Source organism: Plodia interpunctella, chromosome 28 (genome assembly GCF_027563975.2).
Source record: "Plodia interpunctella isolate USDA-ARS_2022_Savannah chromosome 28, ilPloInte3.2, whole genome shotgun sequence".
Classification (NCBI taxonomy): Eukaryota; Metazoa; Arthropoda; class Insecta; order Lepidoptera; family Pyralidae; genus Plodia; species Plodia interpunctella.
Window position 1 is genome coordinate 2934925 of NC_071321.1, and position 22243 is coordinate 2957167.

At 35.2% G+C, this 22243-nt stretch overlaps 2 protein-coding genes across 3 annotated transcripts in view; one reads left to right on the forward strand and one right to left on the reverse strand.

The window, feature by feature from the left end:
• The first annotated feature begins 9870 nt into the window (after window positions 1-9870).
• On the forward strand, window positions 9871-16963 carry LOC128681758 (brain-specific homeobox protein homolog). Its single transcript, XM_053765914.1, has 5 exons — window positions 9871-10549; window positions 12052-12159; window positions 13188-13346; window positions 15342-15394; window positions 15479-16963. Exons 1-5 carry the CDS (start codon window positions 10246-10248, stop codon window positions 15596-15598), a joined length of 744 nt encoding a protein of 247 aa, XP_053621889.1. The 5' UTR covers window positions 9871-10245; the 3' UTR covers window positions 15599-16963.
• LOC128681755 (uncharacterized) overlaps window positions 12075-22243 on the reverse strand; it is a 49438-nt gene continuing 39269 nt past the window's right edge. The window contains exon 22 of one of the 2 annotated variants that reach the window (XM_053765908.2): window positions 12075-12168. In XM_053765908.2, coding sequence (XP_053621883.1) covers window positions 12149-12168 — 20 coding nt within the window. In that variant the 3' untranslated portion in view covers window positions 12075-12148. The remainder of the gene's footprint in view (window positions 12169-22243) is intronic. The other variant, XM_053765909.2, reaches the window with a different exon arrangement.

Here is a 22243-nt window from a genome sequence, read left to right on the forward strand (position 1 = left end):
AATAACGATCTTTATTTGAACATCTTAGATGCAAAAAAATTACAGTAATAGGTACTTAATGTCTTTCATACTGTATATTTAAAGAATACTCCAACAAAAAAACGGAAATGATACTCGTAATTCCTTGGTGCAATAAATTGTACAAAATCGGCATGCATAATTATGCGTGCCGATTTTTTGGCGTTTATTAAAACGCCCGGGGCTTTTTGGGGTTTTTGAAACTAATTTCCCGTAACATAATCGTATCCACTTACGCGTGAAAATGTAAACCAGAACCACAAAACAAACAACTGGTTCTACATCATCCTAATTAGGCATAAAAAAATCTCAAATAGCCACACGTGACCAGGAATTTGACGTTTAAATCCCCCCAAAAACTTGGCATAAACCAGAAATAATAGCGGGTAATCGTAGTCTTTATTGAAACACCCTTTATGTAACCTGACACGGCTAGAGCTGCGGTCTCTCTAACTGCTATCAGCGTATCGTATAAGCACGGACACAAAATGAAACTACAATATTCTAAGTACGGCGTGTGGTTCTCGCCCTAGAATAAGACCACGTATTTGTAATTGTCTTTTGTATGTCCAATGAAGCGACAAAGAGATAATAACAGACAATAACATCCCAAGGCAAAGAAGTGTTAGGCTGGCGGCCGGACGTAAAATCACAGGTACGTACAAAAAAATATAGGTATATTTTTTGTACATTTACCTGTGCCAAGCATACATATACTTATATGAGCAGCCTGTCCCGGCGTCGCTCGGGTTAAATCATAATTTAAAAAGTAGCCTAAGTATGTTACTCTAGAACGTTTCGTCTGTCTCTATGCCAAATTTCACCAAAATCGGTCTAGTAGTCTATAAACTTACTCATTACAAACAAAAATATATAACTTTTGTATATAATTAGTAAGGATTAATTAATATCAAATTTATTTTTATGTGATATATCTGTATATTCTTATGTGAAATACATTATTAACACCTAAAGTTAAATGTGAGAATATCTCCCGTTCACAAAGTAACAAAAACAAAATGAACAATATTGAATAATCGAAATAAAAAATCCTCCTTTTTCCCCCATTGTCCAACCAAGAGGGAAGTTCCGCTACTCGCCGCGTGGCGGCGCGTGTCGCTTCTCAAATTCAAGCAAACTCCTATTGTTTTCGTTTCCTGCAATTTTATCCCAGTTTTCTTGACGTTTTATTAAGTACTACACACACACAATGGGTTGTCCTAATAGGCGTCTCAAAGTTGTCACGTGGAAGTACTTTGCTTGTGACATCTTAAGTTTTTAGGATGTCGTTGTTAAAAGTTGAGTGATGGGCACAGGAAGTAGGGAGGAAATACGATAGACCACTGAGAAATTATATTACAAGGCGGTGCCATAGAAGTGTACTAAAAATCTGAAACAAAATATATGCTATTTCAGATATTTTACAACAATTTCAATATGTAATAATTTTTATATGTCAAAACCAATACATATACTATTTAGTTTGTCCGTCTTGCACGTCAAAACGAATTATTGAAGTGATTTTTAGTGTGGAATACAGTGAATTGTAGAGTGTCATACGGTACTGTTTGTCGCGGGCGAACACGCGGGCAACAGCTAGTGATTTATATAGGTAAGTCAGAATCAACGACATTCCTAATGATTACTAAAAAAGAATCTTAACGAACAATGGACATAGAAGTGATCAATAATAATGACACTGGAAAATTATACCTAAGCTACGCTGAATAAAGTTCCTTTTTACCCTTCGAGGTACAGAATCACAAAAATAGCAGTATGTCTGTATGTTTGTTCGTGAATCACGCGAAAACTACTAGATGGAACTTGATGCGATTTTCACAGTTGTATGGTGGACGGTCTTCGTATAGATTTCATCGCGATACGTTGCTTAGAACCTGACATATCGATAATAATAAGTTATGAACGTAAGTACTAACATACGCACGGAATAAACCCGGCGAAGCTGTGGACAAAAGCTAGTCACGTAATAAATAAAATACAACGTGTCTAATGCCCTATTTTAAAACTGCATGTTATATCACAAAGTTGTAGCAACACAGTGAATAACTAATTAAATTACTTGTAAAATTGCATTGCTTGTTATTCTAATAGGCGCGGGAACAACAAAATAATTATAACCTATAAAAACACTGATTATTCCGGACAATTTCCTACAATGTCAAAACGCGTGCTCCGAATTACTTAAACTAAATTGTTTTGACAAAAACTAATTGAATATATCATACTGAGGGGGATCAAAGCAGTTTATTTATAGATTTTGCAGAACAATTTCGATTAATTTGCCGCGTTAGAGGGGTCTTATTATTGTGTTAATAAATGGGCTTTGGCAGTGTAGTTATTAAGTCGCCCTTTATCTCCGTTTTAAGTCAATTTGTACTTAAATTTATGTACTTAACCAGGAACTAAGAAAAATTTGGGCGGGAAAAGCGTGTTAGGTACTACTTATTTACTAAATTATTAATAGGAAAGTTTGGATGTGTGTCCTGCAATGTCTTTTACATTTCTTTTGTATTAAAGTTTTTAATTACATTTTTGTGCCCTAACACACACACACACACACAGGTAATTCACAGAGCTATTCAATGGCCGCGACAGCGCTGTCATTACAATTTTTCAAATTTTATCAAAGGTAAGAATTCTTTTTTCTACTCGACCTTAAAATAATTAATTTGTTTTAGTCAATTCATGTTTTATGATTTATATTATGAAATATTTATATATGAAATATTGGAAAAGATTCCTTCCTAAACAAAATTTACGAATCGTAATGACAGCGCGGCCGCAGCGGTTGAACCCTTTAGGAACCATCAGACGGATTTCGAAGTAATTTTTGATGTTAATGTTACTTTCTATTTATGATGTAATGCATGATGTAATGTATTATTTTGGAATTCACAAGCATAGGCACTCAAGTGACACACGTTAGTTTAAAAAATCCTCGACGATGTCTGCTGTCTGCATTTTATTTAAAAAAAGTGTACCGTGAGATTTTAGATATTAACAATATACGGTCAAGTGGACCTAACAGCCCTTAAAAATTGCAAATAGGACAGATACAATCAGGGAGGGACAACATGCCGCTTGCTCCGATGAGCGCAGACGTAGCGATTACTAGATGGAAAGTAACTACAATTTCGTTGTTATTATTATTTTTTACTTTTTTTCTATCATAAATCACATAAGTGATGGCGCGACAGGAAATCCGTTTGGAACTTTTTGTGTGGATTTAGAGATAAGCCGTTGGAAATTCTCTGTTCTCTGTAATTACCTGCCCCGTTTATATCCTAGGTTCTCATAGCCAATTTAACGGTAATGATCTGAAGAAAATTCTCGGGAATTTCTTAGAATATTTCCTGACCATTCTCGAAATTTTCGAGGACGGCACATGGCTATAGTTGTGTATGTTAGTGTTATGCCACATCTAGTGATTTCAATCAACACGATCAAAACTCCTCCCCAAGTTACTGGTGTTGCAACATACGTGACCTATCGCTTCAGTGATTGCCACTTGTTTTGCCGCTAATTAGCTAGGTGTGAAGTTGTTATGTTAAAGGTGAGAGGAAAAAAGTGATTGAAGTGTATGGCTAATGCAAATCCTTTTGGAAACATTTATAAATCTGGAATTTAGTAGATTGAAATCTTCAGAAATATGCCTCTATAATCCTCAAGTGTTCTTGGTTGCATACCACATAAGATCGCAACAAAGCCCGAGGTTCGTATTCGGCTGTGATTTTACGACTGACTACCTTCCTGATGTGAACCCCCGTTGAGAATGTTGTTCACTTGCTTGTTAATAATTTTTCTTCTTGCTAATTACTTGCTACTTTTTTGTTTGATTGTTTATACCTCGTTTATTAGCAAACTTTACCGAATAGTGTAAAATAAAACAATTTGAATTGTTGTGAAATATTGAGATACTCAAGTGAGGTTTTTTTTTCATTGGCTCTATGATTATTATTATGAGGCACAACAAAGAGACAAAACAATTAATACTAGTCCCATACGGGAACAGTTATTATACTGAGATGAAAGGAATCCTATGTCCTTTTCCATACTTAAAACTATGTACACAATCTCAAGGAGATTGTAGGGTGAAGAGGTAATAAACAACAAAAATTACTTTCGCATTTATAATAGGTATTATAGTTAAGATTATTTAGGAAGTTATGATTAAGATGATTGCCTATTGTAACTTAAAAGCTATTTTATTAAGCATATTATTATTTTCATTCATTCATTATTCTTCTTCATAAGTAGTCGTATTTCCTCATGGCTGAGGTTCGTGGTCATTATGTGAAAAGAAACATACAAATTTCTTGGCACTATTAATGGAGTGGTTTGCCATTGCCTTCTCCCCCCAAGTTAATAATCAACCAGTGTGCAGGTTTCCTCACGATGTTTTCCTTCACCGGAAGCAAATGGTGGTCTATGAAAACTACTATACATGAGTCAGGTTGCTATACAAACTCATGTGGCACGAGTAGGATTCGAACTTGGAACCTATCAATCCACAGGCGTCATCACCACCACCGGTTCATACATTATTAAATATAAATAAATATAATATATATATTAGGACAAATCACACAGATTGAGCTAGCCCCAAAATAAGTTCGTGACTTGTGTCATGGGATACTAACTCAACGATACTATATTTTATAACAAATACATATATAGATAAACATCTAAGACCCGGGCCAATCAGAGAAAGATCATTTTCCATCAAGACCCGACCGGGGATCGAACCCGGGACCTCTCGGTTCAGAAGCAAGAACCTTACCACTGCGCCACCGAGGTCGTCAGATTATTAGCACAGCGATTACATTTTATAAGGTGATGTTGAACCAAAATAAAAATAAAACAACAAAATGCAGAAAGCGTCAAGCGCGAGCGTCACAAAGTGCACTTAAGTCTCTCTCACACTAATGAGCACGTGACTTATCGCGGGTTTGCCTGCAATCAGCGTAATCTGGAAAATACACTCTTTAACCGACTGTGGGGAAAACAAAATGGTATAAGTACGTACAGTTTCATTCGGAACTGTGACGTCACGAAACCCATGTTCATGTGGCCAGGGGTACAAGCTCTCCTTTTTTTTTGTATTTCAATATTTCCTTTGGTGAAATAAAAAGTATTGTATTGAATAATTTTATGTCTACTAAATGACACGTAGAAGTGACGTCACATCTTGCTGAAATGTTCGCAAAGAAAGACATGTTTGTTCGACAGCTACATTAAATATTACGTTTATGGTGATGACTTCTTAATAAAAGTTGTTGCAATTTTTTTTTATAATTTTTTATAATTTATAATAAATATAATACTTTTTGAAAATGAACTTTACCAGCTGCATTGTTACCGTCTATGAATTGAAAATATATCTATTTTATCTAGATCTTTAATTTTTGACGAAGCTTGTGGCGAATACTTTTCTGTATACGTTTTGACGAAGCAAGTAGCAACTAATTATATAATTCATCATTTATACAAGTAATTTATCTAGATTATACATATTTTTGACGATTTTCTAACCTCCTCAACTACCCTGTTGTCATCGCAAAACTTAAAATTATAAAAATTCGGCTGTGTCTCGCAACCGAATACAGACCTCGATTAACTTCACAAAACCTCCATATCCGAAGTTCCAAGCGAAGCAAATTTCAATCCTTAGTCCTGGATAACAGACAAACGACGAAACTCGACCCCAAACGACGCTTTTTTCGCCCTAATTGCCGCTCTCCGATTGGCTGGCGAGGGCGGGCGGCGACCGCGGAGCGCTGTGATAGGCCGGACTCGGGAGGGCACGCCCAATAAGCGGATTACGATCGGGGGTTAAAGGATAGGGGATTAGGTGGTCTTGGTCTTTGAGATTAAAAGGACATATACACAGTAACATGTCAATGTAGTAACGTAAATGGTATTTTTTCACATCAAAATCCTATCTTAATTCCTTACTAATCAATATAATATAAAACTCATGCTTTATTGAGTGACTGACAGACAACGCACAGCCGAAATTACTGGGCGTAGAAAGCTGAAATTTGGTGCGTAGGTTCCTAGGACAGTGTAGAAGAGCACTAAGAAAGGATTTCCTGAAATTCCCACGGGAAAAGCATTTTTACTCGTAAAAGTTGTGGGCAAAAGCTAGTATACCTATAAAGGCGAAAGTAAGATTAGTTTTTTGGTACCTCTTCACGTTTCATCTCAATCAATCTTCTTAAAATTCTTCATACATGTAGTTTGAAGTACGGCGAAGAACTATGTTAACTCTAGTCCCGGAAAACTATGCACTCTCGTGGGATTTCACGCGGGCGGAGCCGCATGCAAAAGCTTATATTATTACATAAATACTTTTTTTTTCGCACCGAAATAAGTCATACTATTATAGTAATACTTATATTTTTCTTCAAAAGCAACAAACTATTAGTATTTCGGAGCGAAATAAGTCAAAGTATGTAGACGTGTCGGTCGCACTACACCCGCTTTGCATGCGGGGATGATCCGGAGTGGGTTACACTCTTCGCCCCCGCTCTGTAGCTATGTAGCGGGGTTAGGGCTTGTACACATGAAACGGTATTTTTCAGGAAAGTATGTAAGAAAAAGGTAAGTTTGATTTGGTATTTATTCACAACAATATATAACATCACCTACATAACTGAGTAAACAGCACGTAGACTTGGTAGATATACTTGTAATAATAAAAAAAAAATTCAAAAAATCTATAAAATATTCATAGCTTGATGATTCCCGCGCTGTCATTACGATCCGTCAATTTCCTTCCGGAAGGAATCATTTCCAAAATCAATAATGTTTATCCTTACATATTATAAAACAAAGTCCTCTACCGTGTCTGTCTGTCTGTTAGCGAGAAACTCAAAGCACGGATTTTCATGCGGTTTTTACCGATAGATAGAGTGATTCCCGAGGAAGGTTTAGGGGTATAATTTATTATGTTTTTAGCCGAGCGAAGCCTGGACGGGCCGCTAGTTCATTATATTGACGTTACCACAGTACAGATTAATTATTTTAAAGTCAGTAAAACGAATTCTTGTTGTCGACCTCGATGGCGCAGTGGTAAAGTGCTTGCCTCTGAACCGAGAGGCCCCGGGTTCGATCCCCGGTCGGGTCATGATGAATGATCTTTTTCTGATTGGCACGGGACTTGGATGTTTATATGTATATGTTATAAAATATGGTATCATTGAGTTAGAATCCCATAACACAAGACCAGGACTAACTTTGGGGCTAGCTCAATCTGTGTGATTTGTCCTAATATATTTATTTATTTATTTGCCTTTGTTAGAATTTGAAAAATTGTAATGACAGCGCGGCCGCAGCAGCGATGGAAACGCTCTGATTAACACCAGGTAAAAGTGTGGATCACGTCACATAGTTGCATCCCTTGGCTGTGATTCAGCGAAGCCCGATTTGAGTAGTGAGACTATACTCAATTCTTTATTTGCATTAATGTAAGTAACATATGTTTCTTATATATAATAGTGACAATTAAGGACCCTTACGGGCCCAGCAATCGAAGAGGGGCTGAGTTATCCGTAATTACAATATTTATATATTGCTACAATTTCTTTTAGTAAATCAAATACTTTTTCATTGATTTTTAGTAAATCAAATACTTTATCATTTTTATTCAAATTCAAATTTCTTTATTCAATATAGGATGATAGGTATACTTGCATCGCTTATTGAGTTCAAACTATTATTTCTTGATACTGTTGTTAACCGTTTACCGGCCGCCTGCCCGCTCTGGGAATGGTATTGTCGCCGTACAACATCCACGAGCTAATAAAGAATGGTTCTATTCTAGGGCGGAAACACACGGTAAATCTTTTTGTCGACGCATTTTTCAAATAAATTGACAAATCACATTGATTCAGTTAGCACCACTGTAAGTTAGAGAATTATGTAACAGGATACTAACTCAACGATATTTTATAACATACTAGTGACCGTTCCGGCTTCGCTCGGGTATAACCATGTTTATTGCATACATACAGACAGATAACGTGACTAAGGGACTTCTTTTATAGTTGTTAGTTTTATAGTTTAAATTAATATTATTTTGTGTATTTAAGGTAGTTCATTTAAATATTTAATGAATTATAAATAAAAATAATGAATAAAAAAGAAATCTTTTATCTTTCTTTCATAACGAATGTGTTATTGCTAACACTGTGTCAGATTTTATTCAAATCGCCTAAGGGCATCTGACATTACTTTTACGACAACCCAGACGTCTTTAGGCCAGAAATCACATAAATACTAGTGAACTTAAACTGTTAACCAGTGTGCTGGATGTTTCCCTTTACCGGAAGCAAGTGGTGGTCTATGAAAACTACTATACTTGAGTCTAGTAGTACCGCTTGTGTCTACTATCTTGAATCTTCTTACAAGCTTTTATTTATAGTTTCAACTGTCACGTTGTCTGTCTGTAATCAAATCTTGCAAGTTAGATTTCTCCTACTTCCAGTTGTCATACAGAGTTGAAATTTCCCACGTCGCTTCAAATTCCAATGACAATGCATTATTGTGACAAGCACAAGACCTGATGGTGCACCTAGGATCGGCTCCCAACGACCGTTTACAGCACGGACATGGGTTTTTTGTCAGACGTTAAATGCCACAAGATCTCTCTGACCACAATAAAAGATTGTGGCAAAAATGATATTTTTGTAAATAAACTTGTTACAATATGTAAGGATGCATTACAGATAACATCAACAAGCAAGGTGGACGCGGCCTTATCCTGAATTACTGCGTCAATTGGAATGGTATCTACCAATTTGGTTCGACTCGATCCGCCAGTTATTCGGAGTCCGTATCAAAGGGCCGTGTTTGTATGTGAAAATTATTTGCACTAGCTACCGCCCGCGGTTCCGCCTGCGTGAATTTCACACCCGCTTCCACACAATTGTTGTAAAAGCAGTGTGTTCATATGTTTAATGGGAATTTTTTATATTTAAATCTACTGGTTATTCTTCAAAGTCCTATAACTTAATGAAAAATATACATTAGTTAGAACGAGTCTACCGATAGCAATAAGTACACAATTAATATTTTTCTCGTCTCTCTTAGTCGTCCTCGCGAGCTTTCCGTTTCATTGTGATACCCCAACAAACAAACTATACCTGGGTCGTGAAAATAAAAACTAAATCTTTTTTTATATAATCTGATTCATACTTGACGTCAGCTCTGTGGATATTCTACTAAGATGTCCGTATACATATCCACGGATAGATATGGAATAAGTAGTCCTATTCTAGGGCGGAAACCATACGCCACGATTTTCTAAAGACAGCTACTACCAACCTATATATATTCATAGGAATTTTAAGTAAAACCTTTATTTGATGAAACCATTATCAACAATGCAACATGTGTGCCAAATTTCAAAATCCTGACTGAAATTTCAGAAGAAATTTTCTGAGAGTCCAGTAGTTCTGTCTCCCTCATACATGAACATACATACAAACATCTGCCACCCATTTCATGCAAACAAAGGCAACACGGCGTTAAACTCTCATTAAATGTATAAATGTGGCTAATTGGATAATTAGATTAATATGACGGGTCCAATTACGTTTTGAACAAATTATAATTTCGAAATATAAATTAACATCTTTTGACGAACACAAAACGCAACACAACAATTTAAAAAAAGATAATTGTTTAAACTTGATGGCTGAAAACGTTTAATTCCCTTGCCTGAAACAGCAGCTGTCTTGAACTAAAAAAAGTAAATCTCCACCCTCCCCCCAGGGGGCGGTGGCGTTTACCCCCGATCTACCCTATCCGCGACAGTTTAACGCGACCCGTTGTCGAAATCACCTCGTTTCTGACAAATAGTCGGCAAACCGTCGTTTATACGCATAATAGTTACATCACGGCTGAAAACTTGCCGGTTTGAATAAAAAAATTAAAAGTGTCACAATTTCGCGCGCGTTTTAGAAAAAAAAAATACGTTAGAAATTTTGAAAAGGACATTTTTTGTGTAATCATTTTTGAAAATGGAACTTTATTATATTCAATTCCAAATTTAATTTTTAATTGAGTACGGTGACTCAATTTTAATATTTCTAGATTTTAGTTACACTATTTGAAAATTAATTAAGGCAACATTTGAATAAAAATAGGAACGTAAAATTTTACGCAATGAAAATGAGCAATAAAGAAAATTAACATTTGAAAATGGAACAGGAAACACGAAGCGAATCACCAACGACGAATCAAGAGCAACCGTCAAAAACTTCTTTTTTAATCGAAGACATCTTATATCGCGGCCAACAGAAGAATTTTCGAACACCGAATGTGGAAAATCGAAGATTTGACTATGAAAGGGACCCCAAGCCTTATTTTCCGATACCCAGTGACGTCAGACCACACGTGCCGAGGGAAGGCTCATATTTGCAGGTCGCTATGGGCGCTTTGGGAGCATATTTACATACACCAAATACTTATAAAAGTGTGGAGGCTCCGTATTTTTTATCACAAGGTAAGTAAGATCTAGCAATTTTAATGGATAATACTAATCCTAACTAATATTATAAATGCGAAAGTAAGTTTGTTTGCTTACTTCTTCACGTTTTATCTACACAAGCGATCTTAAAATTTTGCATATAAAAAGTTAAGAGTACAGAGCAGGACATAGGGTACCATTCCTCCCGGAAACGAGGACTATTCCCGTGGGAAATTCACGCGGGTGGAGCTAGTTACATTTCTATCTAAAATCGTACAGACATCAGGTTTAACGGTAAAGTAAACATCGATCAAAGGAACACAACCCTGTAGATAGAGAATACAATGAATCCGCCGCTTGATTAAATGACTTACATAATTTGTAAGTATATACCTATTTCGATAAAATAAATAGGTACTTACTCAAAACTATAAAACCGGCCAAGGGGAAGTAGGCCTCGCGCATGAAGGGTTCCGTATCAGTAAGTAATAAAACTCCATAAAAAACCTAAATATTTATTTTATTCTGTTATTTACTATCTGTTGTCATTGTGGCAACACAAATACATCATCTGTGAAAATTTCAACTGTTATTACACGTTTCATGAGAAAAATTTGAAAAATTACGAAAATATGTTTTCAATCGACATGCAGGTCGGGTTTTTGTTTTCTGAAGTAATTCCAAGTTATGTCGATTTTCTAAAGTTGTGACATTTTTTGGTTTCATTGAGGAGGCAAAGAGTACTAACACATACAGCCAAGTCTTTTGTAAAATATTTTTTGTAATAAAAGTGACTGTAATCCACTGAAGAATAAAGAAGGCGTAAGCCACGTCTGAATTGGATATAAACCATGCATTCGTATGTGCCAAATTCTCATTTCTGTTCAGAAACCTTATAGACCAATAAGCTTTTGTCCGCGGCTTTCCCACGGTAGGAGTTAATTTTAAAATCAAATCTTAATGTTCCTTAACCTTCCTTCTCCGTAATTCAAACTATATGTGTGCGAAATTTCAAGAAGATTTGTGGAGTAAATAGAGCGTGAAGAGGTAACAAACAAACAAACTAGCTAGTCCAGACTAGCTAATCTCCACGGCGCACACTTCAAAAGATAGAATAATTCATAAAAAAGAAGAAGCAACTACTATTTCACAAAAAAATCCTTTCTTAGTGGACGTCCAGTCCTACCCGTAGGTAATCCTAACAATTTTTATCACCATTGATTTCAAATATATTGATTATAGTATGTTTTAACACCCGACACAATAAAAGAAGTGTTATAAGTGTGCCTGTCTGTCTGTGTACGTGGCACCGTTGCTCATCAACGGGTGAACCGATTTGAATGCGGTGTTTTTTTTTTTATATTTTATAACAAATGTTTATGCAGTCGTTCTTAGATATGTTTGATCAAAATCGATCCAGCCGTAGCCGAACAAAAGTTGTAGCGAAAGGAATATTGAAAGTCAGGGGGTTTTTTTAATTTATTTGTCTAACAAATAAACTTGTTCTAAATAATCTAGTGTTAATGTCTGCATCGCAGGTGTCCCGTACCACGCACTGTTTTCCCCATCAGAGCTGTCCCTCTCGGCGTTGAAGCACTGCCGAAGAAGGAAGGCGAGAACCGTCTTCTCCGACCCTCAGCTCACAGGTATACCTGCTTGGGTTTAAAAAAATTTCTCACTAATCGCTCGCCTCGGCTTCGGTTGGATAAAACTGTAAAATCATAAGAAAAATGTAATCTATATCACTAGTAAAGGTTTCGCCTATCTCTGTGACAAATTTCATCAAAACTGCACAGTAGTTTGGTATTTTATTAGTGTTTTACCATAATATATTTAAAATATTTAAGGAAGGTCATGTGAAGGTCTAATTTGTCAATAAATGCTAATTTTGATTGTACAATATAATAGAAAATAGTATTCGCCTTAAAGTGTAAACAACAAATAATCACAATGCTTTCTTACATTTTTCCCACCGAAAAAGAAACTCATTTGTAGCAGTCATCGCTGAAAAATTACGTACGGAATCAAATGTCTGGCTATGCCGCTCCCTCGCCCTGGCAGAAGTGGCAAACCCAAGAAGTGCTGGCTTGATGTCGTCGAGGATGATATGCGTGCCAATGGTCTGACAACTAGGGATGCCGACGAACGTACGAAGAAAAAGCAGAAAAACGGACTTTTGCCTCGATTGAGGAAGCAATCGGGAAAAATCTCAGATTAGAGAGAAATACGTAAATTTATATTTAAAAAATGGTAAGCCCTTCTGGCATGATAGGGACCAACACTGTTTGAATGAGTTTCTTTCGGCATTTCTTCTCAGCAGTGGTCGTTCCGAAATGCTAGTAGTTTGTAGCTTTGGTAAATATAATTTAATTTAGAATAAGACCTGAAAAAGTGCCTGTGAAGGCCTAATTTCTGAATAAATGATTTGATTTTGATTTTGATCTCAAGTTAACTTTCTAAGTTATTATCTATACTATTATTATAAAGAAGTAGGCGTTTGTGAGTTTGTATGTTTGAGGCGGGTAATCTCCTAAACTACCGAACCGATTTCAAAAATTCTTTCACCATTACAAAGGTACATTATCCAAAATTGCTATAGGCTATATTTTATCTCAAAATTCCCACGGGGACGACGCCCCGGGCAACATCTAGTAAGTTATATTCTGCTCATCAGGTCTAGAGAAACGCTTCGAAACCCAACGCTACTTGTCTACCCCTGAACGAGTGGAGCTGGCGGGCGCCCTCAACCTGTCGGAGACCCAGGTCAAGACCTGGTTCCAGAACAGAAGGATGAAGCATAAGAAGCAGATGAGGAAGCAACAGCAACAAAGAGGTGAGTCTTTGTTCAATACAAATAAATCATTTCAAAGTTAGCATCTACCAATAGACATTGGATCTATTTCTAATTGCCAACAATTTATAAAAGGTATGATATACATGAGTATTTTGATCATGATACTAAAAAACAATAAAAAAACTCTAAGATTTAAACACCATTCTTATGGTTATGTCATTGAGATTTTATTAAAATTAATATAATACTTATATTGATAATTTTGTTATTGAAAAATATTGCATGCCTAAAAGGGCAATCTGTTGAAACTCTCACTTATATATTTACCATATATACAAACACAGATTCTGCAATGTTTTTGACTTTGAATTTGAAGTCACAGGGAACATAAAACACGTACCTAGCACGTCATTGCGTCCACACGTACTTTTTTTACACTATGCCTACACGACATAGAAGAAAGAGACAGTACCTATGTTAACTCAACTCCTCAATTCACAGGCACTCTTTTACTCATAAACAAAGTTAAAAACGCACTAGATATTAAATTTTGATGTTGGTATTTACTAGTTATCGGTGTATCTGATATTGGAAAACTTACGGTGCAAAGTTACCTACACTTCGCCAACTTACAGGTAACTTTCGAGTTGAGAAGTTAGCCTGCCTTCACTTTAGCTCTAACGAATGCCATTGGTTGGTATTAAACTTTGAGGATTATATTAAAATTCTTTTTTAAATTTATATTATTCCTTTCATTTACCTAATAATTTTATATTAGGTTACCTACCAATTTGTTTTATGTTTTGGTATAGTCTATGCGGCGGTATTATCGACGAATTTGCAATGTATTCAGATAGCTTTATTTGTTGTTGACTGTACCAGCTGGCTCTGTCATGACATACTAAGTATAGCTGAGCTGGGATCAATTTCGGCACGATGTTAATAGTATTAAGCAAACTGTATAGGTAGGTAATAACAACCTAATTTTTTGCCGAATAAAGTTTTTCTTTCTTTAAATGGATAAATATTTTATTGTTGTTATTCCCAGCAGAAGGAAGTTTGCGTTAAAAGTTAAAAAAAATGTTTTCCACCTACCTACTTACCTATATTTATTGTAATAAAAAGTGTGTTTTATATTTTTCTTTAATAAATTTTGCGCAAAAGATTTAAAAAATTCAACTTAACCGTTTTCACAATCTTTCACGTTTTATTAATATGTAACAAAGAATAGGATGCTTTTTTATTAAAATATTACCCATGTGCTTACTTCATATACGTAGGTACGATTTTCTAGACAGAGTAACAGACAGGTCCTTCGTCTATAAATTTAAAAAGTTATTACCCATACATAAACATAACCTCTCAAACTCGCAGTCTATGCTCAAGTCATAATGAGACATCAACTAATTGGCTGAACAACCTCAAAGGACTCCAAATTAAATTTCAAAACCATCGCTTTTGCGCCGCAACGCAAGACGTTCGTAAACTTAGTTACAAGTTCACAAGATGGCTGACGTCTTCGTTGTCATGGCAACGAACGACGTCTTGAAACTCCAATTACGCTAATATCAACCTTATAACCTTAAGTTTAGGGTTGATTGTAGCTTGATGAGTGTTTTTAGGGTGTTAACAGTAAAATTGCGGGTTAAAATACGACTTATTTTGTACCAGTTAAGGTATATAATTGAATGCCGTTTGAAACAATGGATGAGTTTTCAGCGAATATGCTTTAATTTTTATTTTTATTAGGCATTTGGAATATTGCTAAGCAAAACTATTTTGAATAATGCCTCGTGTTATTATAATCATTACTTAAGCAGTATTTGTTATTTTTTACAATGTACCTACCTAATAAGTATTTAATACATGGAAAGGTTACCTACTTTACATAATCATACCGTGGGTGTAGACACTTTCGTCTACGGTTATTTTATCGATAAATTAAACTAATAGTCGGTGATATTATATGCCCTAGTTATTTATTTAAATATAATTAGGTACTTATTGGTGGTTTATTCAAACTATTTTCCACAGGCTCAACTGTGGACTTTACTAAACATCCAGCTCAAACAGGAGAATATAGAAAGGTAACCTATTTAAATAAGTAGTCTATTAGCACATAATTCTACCATGCTTAATGGGTAATACTTAAGTTTTTTTTTTCTTATCAGGCTGACGAATCGAGAATGTCGACAACGCAGACATCAGATTCGGATTCCGAGCACAGCGACAGCGATATCGATATTGTGGGCGAATCGAACTACGCACAACACTACCGCGGAGAAACATAATTTTTTCATACTATGTAAGGAAATAACCAACTTGATAGTAGCACAGTATAATAAAGAGTACTACGTACAGTAAGGACACTCCCCGCCCCCCACTCGAAACGATTCCTTCCCCTTCTTTCACCTTCCCGGTCAGACTCAGACGGATTTAGTTGAAAACTGCTGTTTTAAAACACGCACACTAATGTTTTGCGTTTCACGCGCACGAACTTTGGCTGTACGCAAAGCGATTCGTTTGCTTTATAGGAATAAAAACTGAGTGTCCTGTCTGTAGTGAGTAGTACAGGTACCCGCAAACAAAACAAAATCGTCCAGTCAAATTAAATTTTGTTTAAGATATTCATTGCTTTATTTATGAATTAGAAATGTGTTTAAGCGGAACATAAAATATGCTGTTATTATTAAAATTAACTTGGAAACAAACGAAAATACTAATGTTTAAGTTTAGTTTGTAGAGTTCAAATAATAATAAAATTTAAACGTAAAAAAGAATAGTATTCAAAGTGAGTGATGTCAATTTCTGTAATTGACAATAGTGATCTAGTTTTTAGTCGTCTGTTATTACTTATTTAGTGTAGTTGACTAATTTTTATTTCATGCTATCGAATTAATTCTTACGGCAATAAATAAGACGTCTCTGAACTGCTATAGCCAAGTCGAAGCAAAAAGAGTCAAGATAGATTAATTTTCCTTAAAATGAAAATTAGTTTAATTTTTAATTCCTGTATTAATATTCTCTTGGTATCTCAATTGAAAATACATTAAGACCAAGTTGTTTGAATCTAAAAATTTGTCAAATTCACTAAATCCCAAAATAGTAATATTTAGCAATTAGTATAATGTGCAATAATAGTGCATCCTGTATATTTCTAGTCGTTCGGGTCTAGTCATAACCCTAAGTCTTCTAAAAAGTGATACAGAGTAAATGCTGTATGATTTAAGTTGGCTAGTAATTCTCGTACACCAATGGAGATCGCAGCTAAATAGGCATTTACATGAATCCAATCCATGGGATTATTAAAGTTTAAAGAAATATAATTATTATAGTTAACTTTAGTTTCTTGACGTTTTTACAGAGGCATAATATCGAGTGAACAAAAGCCAAGTTCTAAAATGTCTTTTCAAAATGCCTTTATGAATATACCTAGGTATCTTTTGCAGTTTAAATAATTACTAGTTTTGAATTAGACGTTGAATTTGCGAATGAGATAGCACTAATAAAACAACTTCAAATCTACAAGGTTTCTCTGTCACACTTCCATAGTGCTCATCAACATACATAGTTGGTTAAACCTGTTAATTAATAAATTTTAGTTGTGTATTTATTTATTTGTACATAAAGTTTTGAAGCTCAATAAAGTAGTATAAATTCGGTGAATGACTTTTATTTATATTCTAAACGTGATTTTAAGAGTACCTATCTAAGTTCCACACAGGTAACTGATAGGTGACGCGAAAATCGTTAAATAAAGTCGTGTCGAGATGAAAACAACCTGCTGAAAAGGCAAAGGATTCGCGCTCTTTTAGATGCCTGCTTCTAAGTGCAATGCACCTTGCACCCTCAGGTTAATGATACTCATTCGTAGCTATAGTATACTGACATTAATCGAAGATACGATATGGATAATAAATATAAGACCCCCTCGCTCATATTTGCGTAGTACGAAGACATTTGTGCGAAGCGTGAGGTCAGCTCAAAAAAATATACTTTAACATTTTGAAGACTTGATTACGATTTTACAACCAGCTATATTCCTGCATTACAATTCATTTAGGTAAGAGTAAGAAGAAGGACATATTCATCCCGGAAAATGAGCTGTTACCTTTAAAAATTCACGCGGGTGAACTTCCGTGCAAAAGCTTGTACCTATTAATAAAATCGTGTTTCGATGATCTTGTGATCATGACTGAGCCCGCAACATTTTCACGGATAATCAACTATAGTTTGTTTGTACCGAATCACCCCAATGTTGATGTAATTATTTGTGAAAATGGTGGTGCATCGAGCGCGCGGGGAAGAATAGGAATAGATTTGAGGGTCTAATTGTAAGGTGTATTTACACCGCACCAGCAAATGCTCTCTGTTTCCACTCTTCAAATTATTTTAGTGTAAACAGACGGAGTGTTTAGTTGTTCTATCAGATATTCTAAAACTTTATTATTAATTATTATTCAGTATTTTTGGAAGGTACTGTACCTTATTATGTATTTTTTAAATATTAGGATACAGATTGAGCTAGTCCCACAGGCTGGTCCCAAAGTAAGTTTAAGACTTGTGTTATGGGATACTAACTCAATGATACTATATTTTATAACAAATACATATATAGATAAACATCCAAGACCTGGGCCAATCAGAAAAAGATCATTTTCCATCATGATCCGACCGGGGATCGAACCCGGGGCCTCTCGGTTCAGACTTTACCACTGCGCCACCGAGGTCGTCGAATATTGAATACTAAATTCCTCTTCAAAGGATCGATATTTATTTAAAACTACTATAAAGCTACAGGTATGTCTATACTATTGTTATAAAGAGGTAAGCGTTTGTGAGTGTGTATGTTGATGATTTTCCCAATTCTTTCACCATTAGAAAGGTACATTGTCCAAGATTGCTATAGGCAAAATTCCCACGGGAAAATAAAATAATATTATTGGAATTTTCATATTTTCAACTTGATGCTCTAACATCTTTATTTTTTGGCATAGTCTGGCATGGTGCCTACTTTAATATAATTGTGATAATCTAATTTAAATTCAGTTTGAACTAATAAATTAATAACACCGTGGCAGACGGTCTAATAGCCTTTATTACAGATAACACAATGCGATGCAAACGTCAAAGGTATCGCAAAAAAGACATCGGCCGCCCACTGAGAGTGAAAGGTGAAAAACTATTATGCAATAAGTAACCAAGCAACTATTACTATGTGGGAGCAATTAAATGTGACCGGTAGTAAGATATTTTATTTATTATTTTTATTTATTTATTTAAGGAACACCCACAGGTTGCAAAATCACACAGACATATTCTAGGGGACCTAGTTTAGCATACAACCCAATTATAGGCGTACACAGCATTTGTAAAAGTAGGTACTTAAGTATATTTCAAAAACACAAATTTACAATAAATATAGTAAACATTACTAATTATAAATATAAATATAATATAATATAGTAAAATTTACAATTACATAGATAGATTTATTGTATATATTTATTTTTCTTATAACATTGGTTAGGTTTATCTATCTGCGGCTGTAAAAATCTTCTAAATCCTTAATCCTAACCCTTTCTAAATCTTATTGGTATTTTTTTAAATATCATTAAACGTCGGTAGGTAGTAAAGTTCACGACAGATGTGTTTAGGAGACTTGAGTAAAAACTGAAATCCGTGATAGCAATGACACAGTGTAAAAGAAGAATAAATATTGTTAGTTTAGTAAACAATTTGTTAGTTTGCGTTCAAAAGATACGTCCTGTCAGAAAACAATTACACATTATATCCATTGATACCTTCTAACGTAACTGTCTGAGGGTAAATTTGAGTCAACATGACTTGCTAGCTATGTTGACACTATACATATACAAATATGTAGGTAACTATCAATATCAACTATCAATATCACAAATATCTTGTAAGCTAACTTCAACTTTTCATCGCATGCTGAATAACGCCGTCCCCTATAATAAAATCACTCCCATAGCTCGCCTTCTGGCAATAAATTAAAAGAGTTGTGTCACCCTAATACCTAACAATTGGACACCCTATTCTCAACAGTTCGGCAACCTCGCTAAATGAATTTGCACCCTACACCCTTAACTCAAAGTCGGAAATCAATAACTGTCAGTGAATAACTTAATTTGGCTTTCTTTGATCAAATTTTCCTGTCATTTCGACCATATTTTTATTGTATTAAAGCAGAAAATAGATATAATTTTAAGGGGTTTGAAAAATATTCTTTGAATTTCAACCTTATACAGTCAAGTTAAAGTTAGAATTCGTACGATTTAGTAAAATGTCAAGTGGGAGTTGTGATTTGATGTTATTACTACCAGAATAGATCGCTTTGATCCGGTTATGAGCAGTTTAAGGTTCATAACATACGATGTAAGGGTGCCATTTAGTTTATAAATGATTAGTGACACTATTTAATGTAATCATAAGATAAAATCTAAAAAGAGATTGTTATGATCTCATTTTGCTTTATTGGTCAATCCCTCATCTTTTACTAGGTATTAAAAGTATGACAGTAGATTTTGCGTGAAAGAGTAACAAACATACATATACACATCCTCACAAACTTTCGCATTTATAATATTTAGTATGATACGGTATGGAGCGATTCTTTCAAACCTTGGCTACAATTCGCTACAATTTTTAATCGTCGCCTGGTGTTTAGGCCATTTCAAAAGGTTGCATCCCTTGATAGTCTTTAACCTTTACGACACGTTTAATATTAGACAGGCGAGACATTTATTATTATATAGTATGGTTCGGTAGGTAGTGTATAACTATAATAATGTACATCTACTAATTATTTACTAAACTTACGACGTGCTAGCGACCCACCACCTAAACCTTCCTTAGGGATGACATATGTTCTTATATCTATTTGGTGAAAACGCATTGAAATCCGTGATTTAACAAACACACAGACGCCGCAGATGACTTTATTTTTATAATAGGTACTATGTAAAGGATAAGGAAAATTACATGAAAAGTTGATAGTTTAGACTCTCTCCATGTCCACTTTAAACTCTCTTTTAAGGATCTCAGCGTTTTCCCAGTTTCTTCCTCAGCCGTAAAGAATCGGAACACAGGGTCCGCTATTCTACTTTTATACCTAGGTACTTCTCCACTTCGCACAGTCTTTGGCATCCTTAGCTTTCAGACCATTGTCACGAATATCATCCTGACGACATCCAGCATTTGTTGAATTCGCACGTTCTGCCAGGATCAGGCAGAAGCGGCATAGCCAGACATTTGATTCCTACGTAGGTAAATTGCTGGTTTACGCATAACGTGGCCGTACCACATTCGGGCCACCCCTAGAGTTTGTAATGGACACAGTCGAGTTGCGAGATTCATAGACCTTACATTTTTGTGTATTGTTTGTCATTAATATAAATAAAAAATACCTATTATGTTTTATGTGTGTATTCTTTCATTTCTAAAAACTTGTTCGCAGTTTATCTAAATTATATTGTTAAAGCTTCCAAAAAAGGAGCTCCCTGTTTCGTTTTACTATTAAAAACATTTCCCTATTTCTCCAAATCCCTAAAGAGTAATTAAAAAATAATAAAGAAAAATGGCGGACGACATTTTCCCGCGTTTTGTCATCAGCATGCGATCACGTCAATTAACGAGTGATTATCCTACTCGTCGCTAGATGGCGCGGATCGGATTACAGCCCGCTGGGACTTGTTAGCGCGAACTGGTGACCAAATTACAGAGACCTTTTATGCCCTTTTAGTCCACTAAAATAGTGTACGAAACTGTAAATTGTATTGTTTGGATGGATCTTCGTAAAATAGTCGCATTAACAGCTTATTTTATAGAAATTTCAACGTTTACTGCTTTGACTTAAAGTTTAATTTGCTTTGTATTTACGCCAAGAGCAATTAGATCATTTGTCAATCAGTAATACTTATCGGCTTTATCTCGTCATGACAAAGTATTGATTCAGGACATGAAATCAACAATGAAAGTTGCAGATTCCAACTACATGTTTTTATCATAATTTCGAGAACTGTATTCTTTGAAATATTCATAAATGTTTATCTTATGCCGGATTAATTCAATGACTAACATCTATGACTAAAATTATAATTCAAACTTCCACGAAAATATTTTTTTTTGTTTTATTTAAATGGACTGCTTTTAGTTCTTTTTATTTTATTCCTAAATAAAAATGCAATCAAAAAACAATACTCAACTGGAAAAATACTCAACGCCACCGGCTCCACAACGCCGCCGGCTCCACATTATCGCGGACCAGTTAGCCAATCTTTGCCGGATTCGTCTTACATTGCTGGTTTTCATTGCATTAAATCAAAGCACTCATATAAGTTACGCAATGTTCATGCATTCACGTCAGCATCTGTCCGAGTAAAACCGAGAACCGAGAAAAACCAGCAATGTACATCGATCCCGCCAAGTTCAATGTACTGTATCGCGATAATATGTACCTACCTATATAGCTGGCATGGCATTACAGCTAAGAAAGAAATCTGGGAAGCGCTCAGACCCCAAAATGCCGGTCAGGCTGAGAGGACAGGTCTACAAATCCATCCATCGATGCATACCAAATTTCATCAAACAGACAGACATAGACAGGCAGACTTTCGTATTTATAATATTATTATGGATTTTGATAATAGTCTTCTTATGTACACATAAAGTTTTTGACCACATAATTGCGAAGATCACTATATAGGTAGTTGTCTGAAAAAAAAAGTCTCACGGCTAGGCCACCGAGCCTTCTAATACAATACACAAATATTGAAGATATATGTACTATATCATCAATATTTTAAAAAATCTAGATCTAATTCTTAAAGCCTAATTCTAATTCTTAAAATAGATAAAATTCACAATTTTGGAAAATCAGTAGAGTTATATTTTATATCTAATTGTCTACTGCA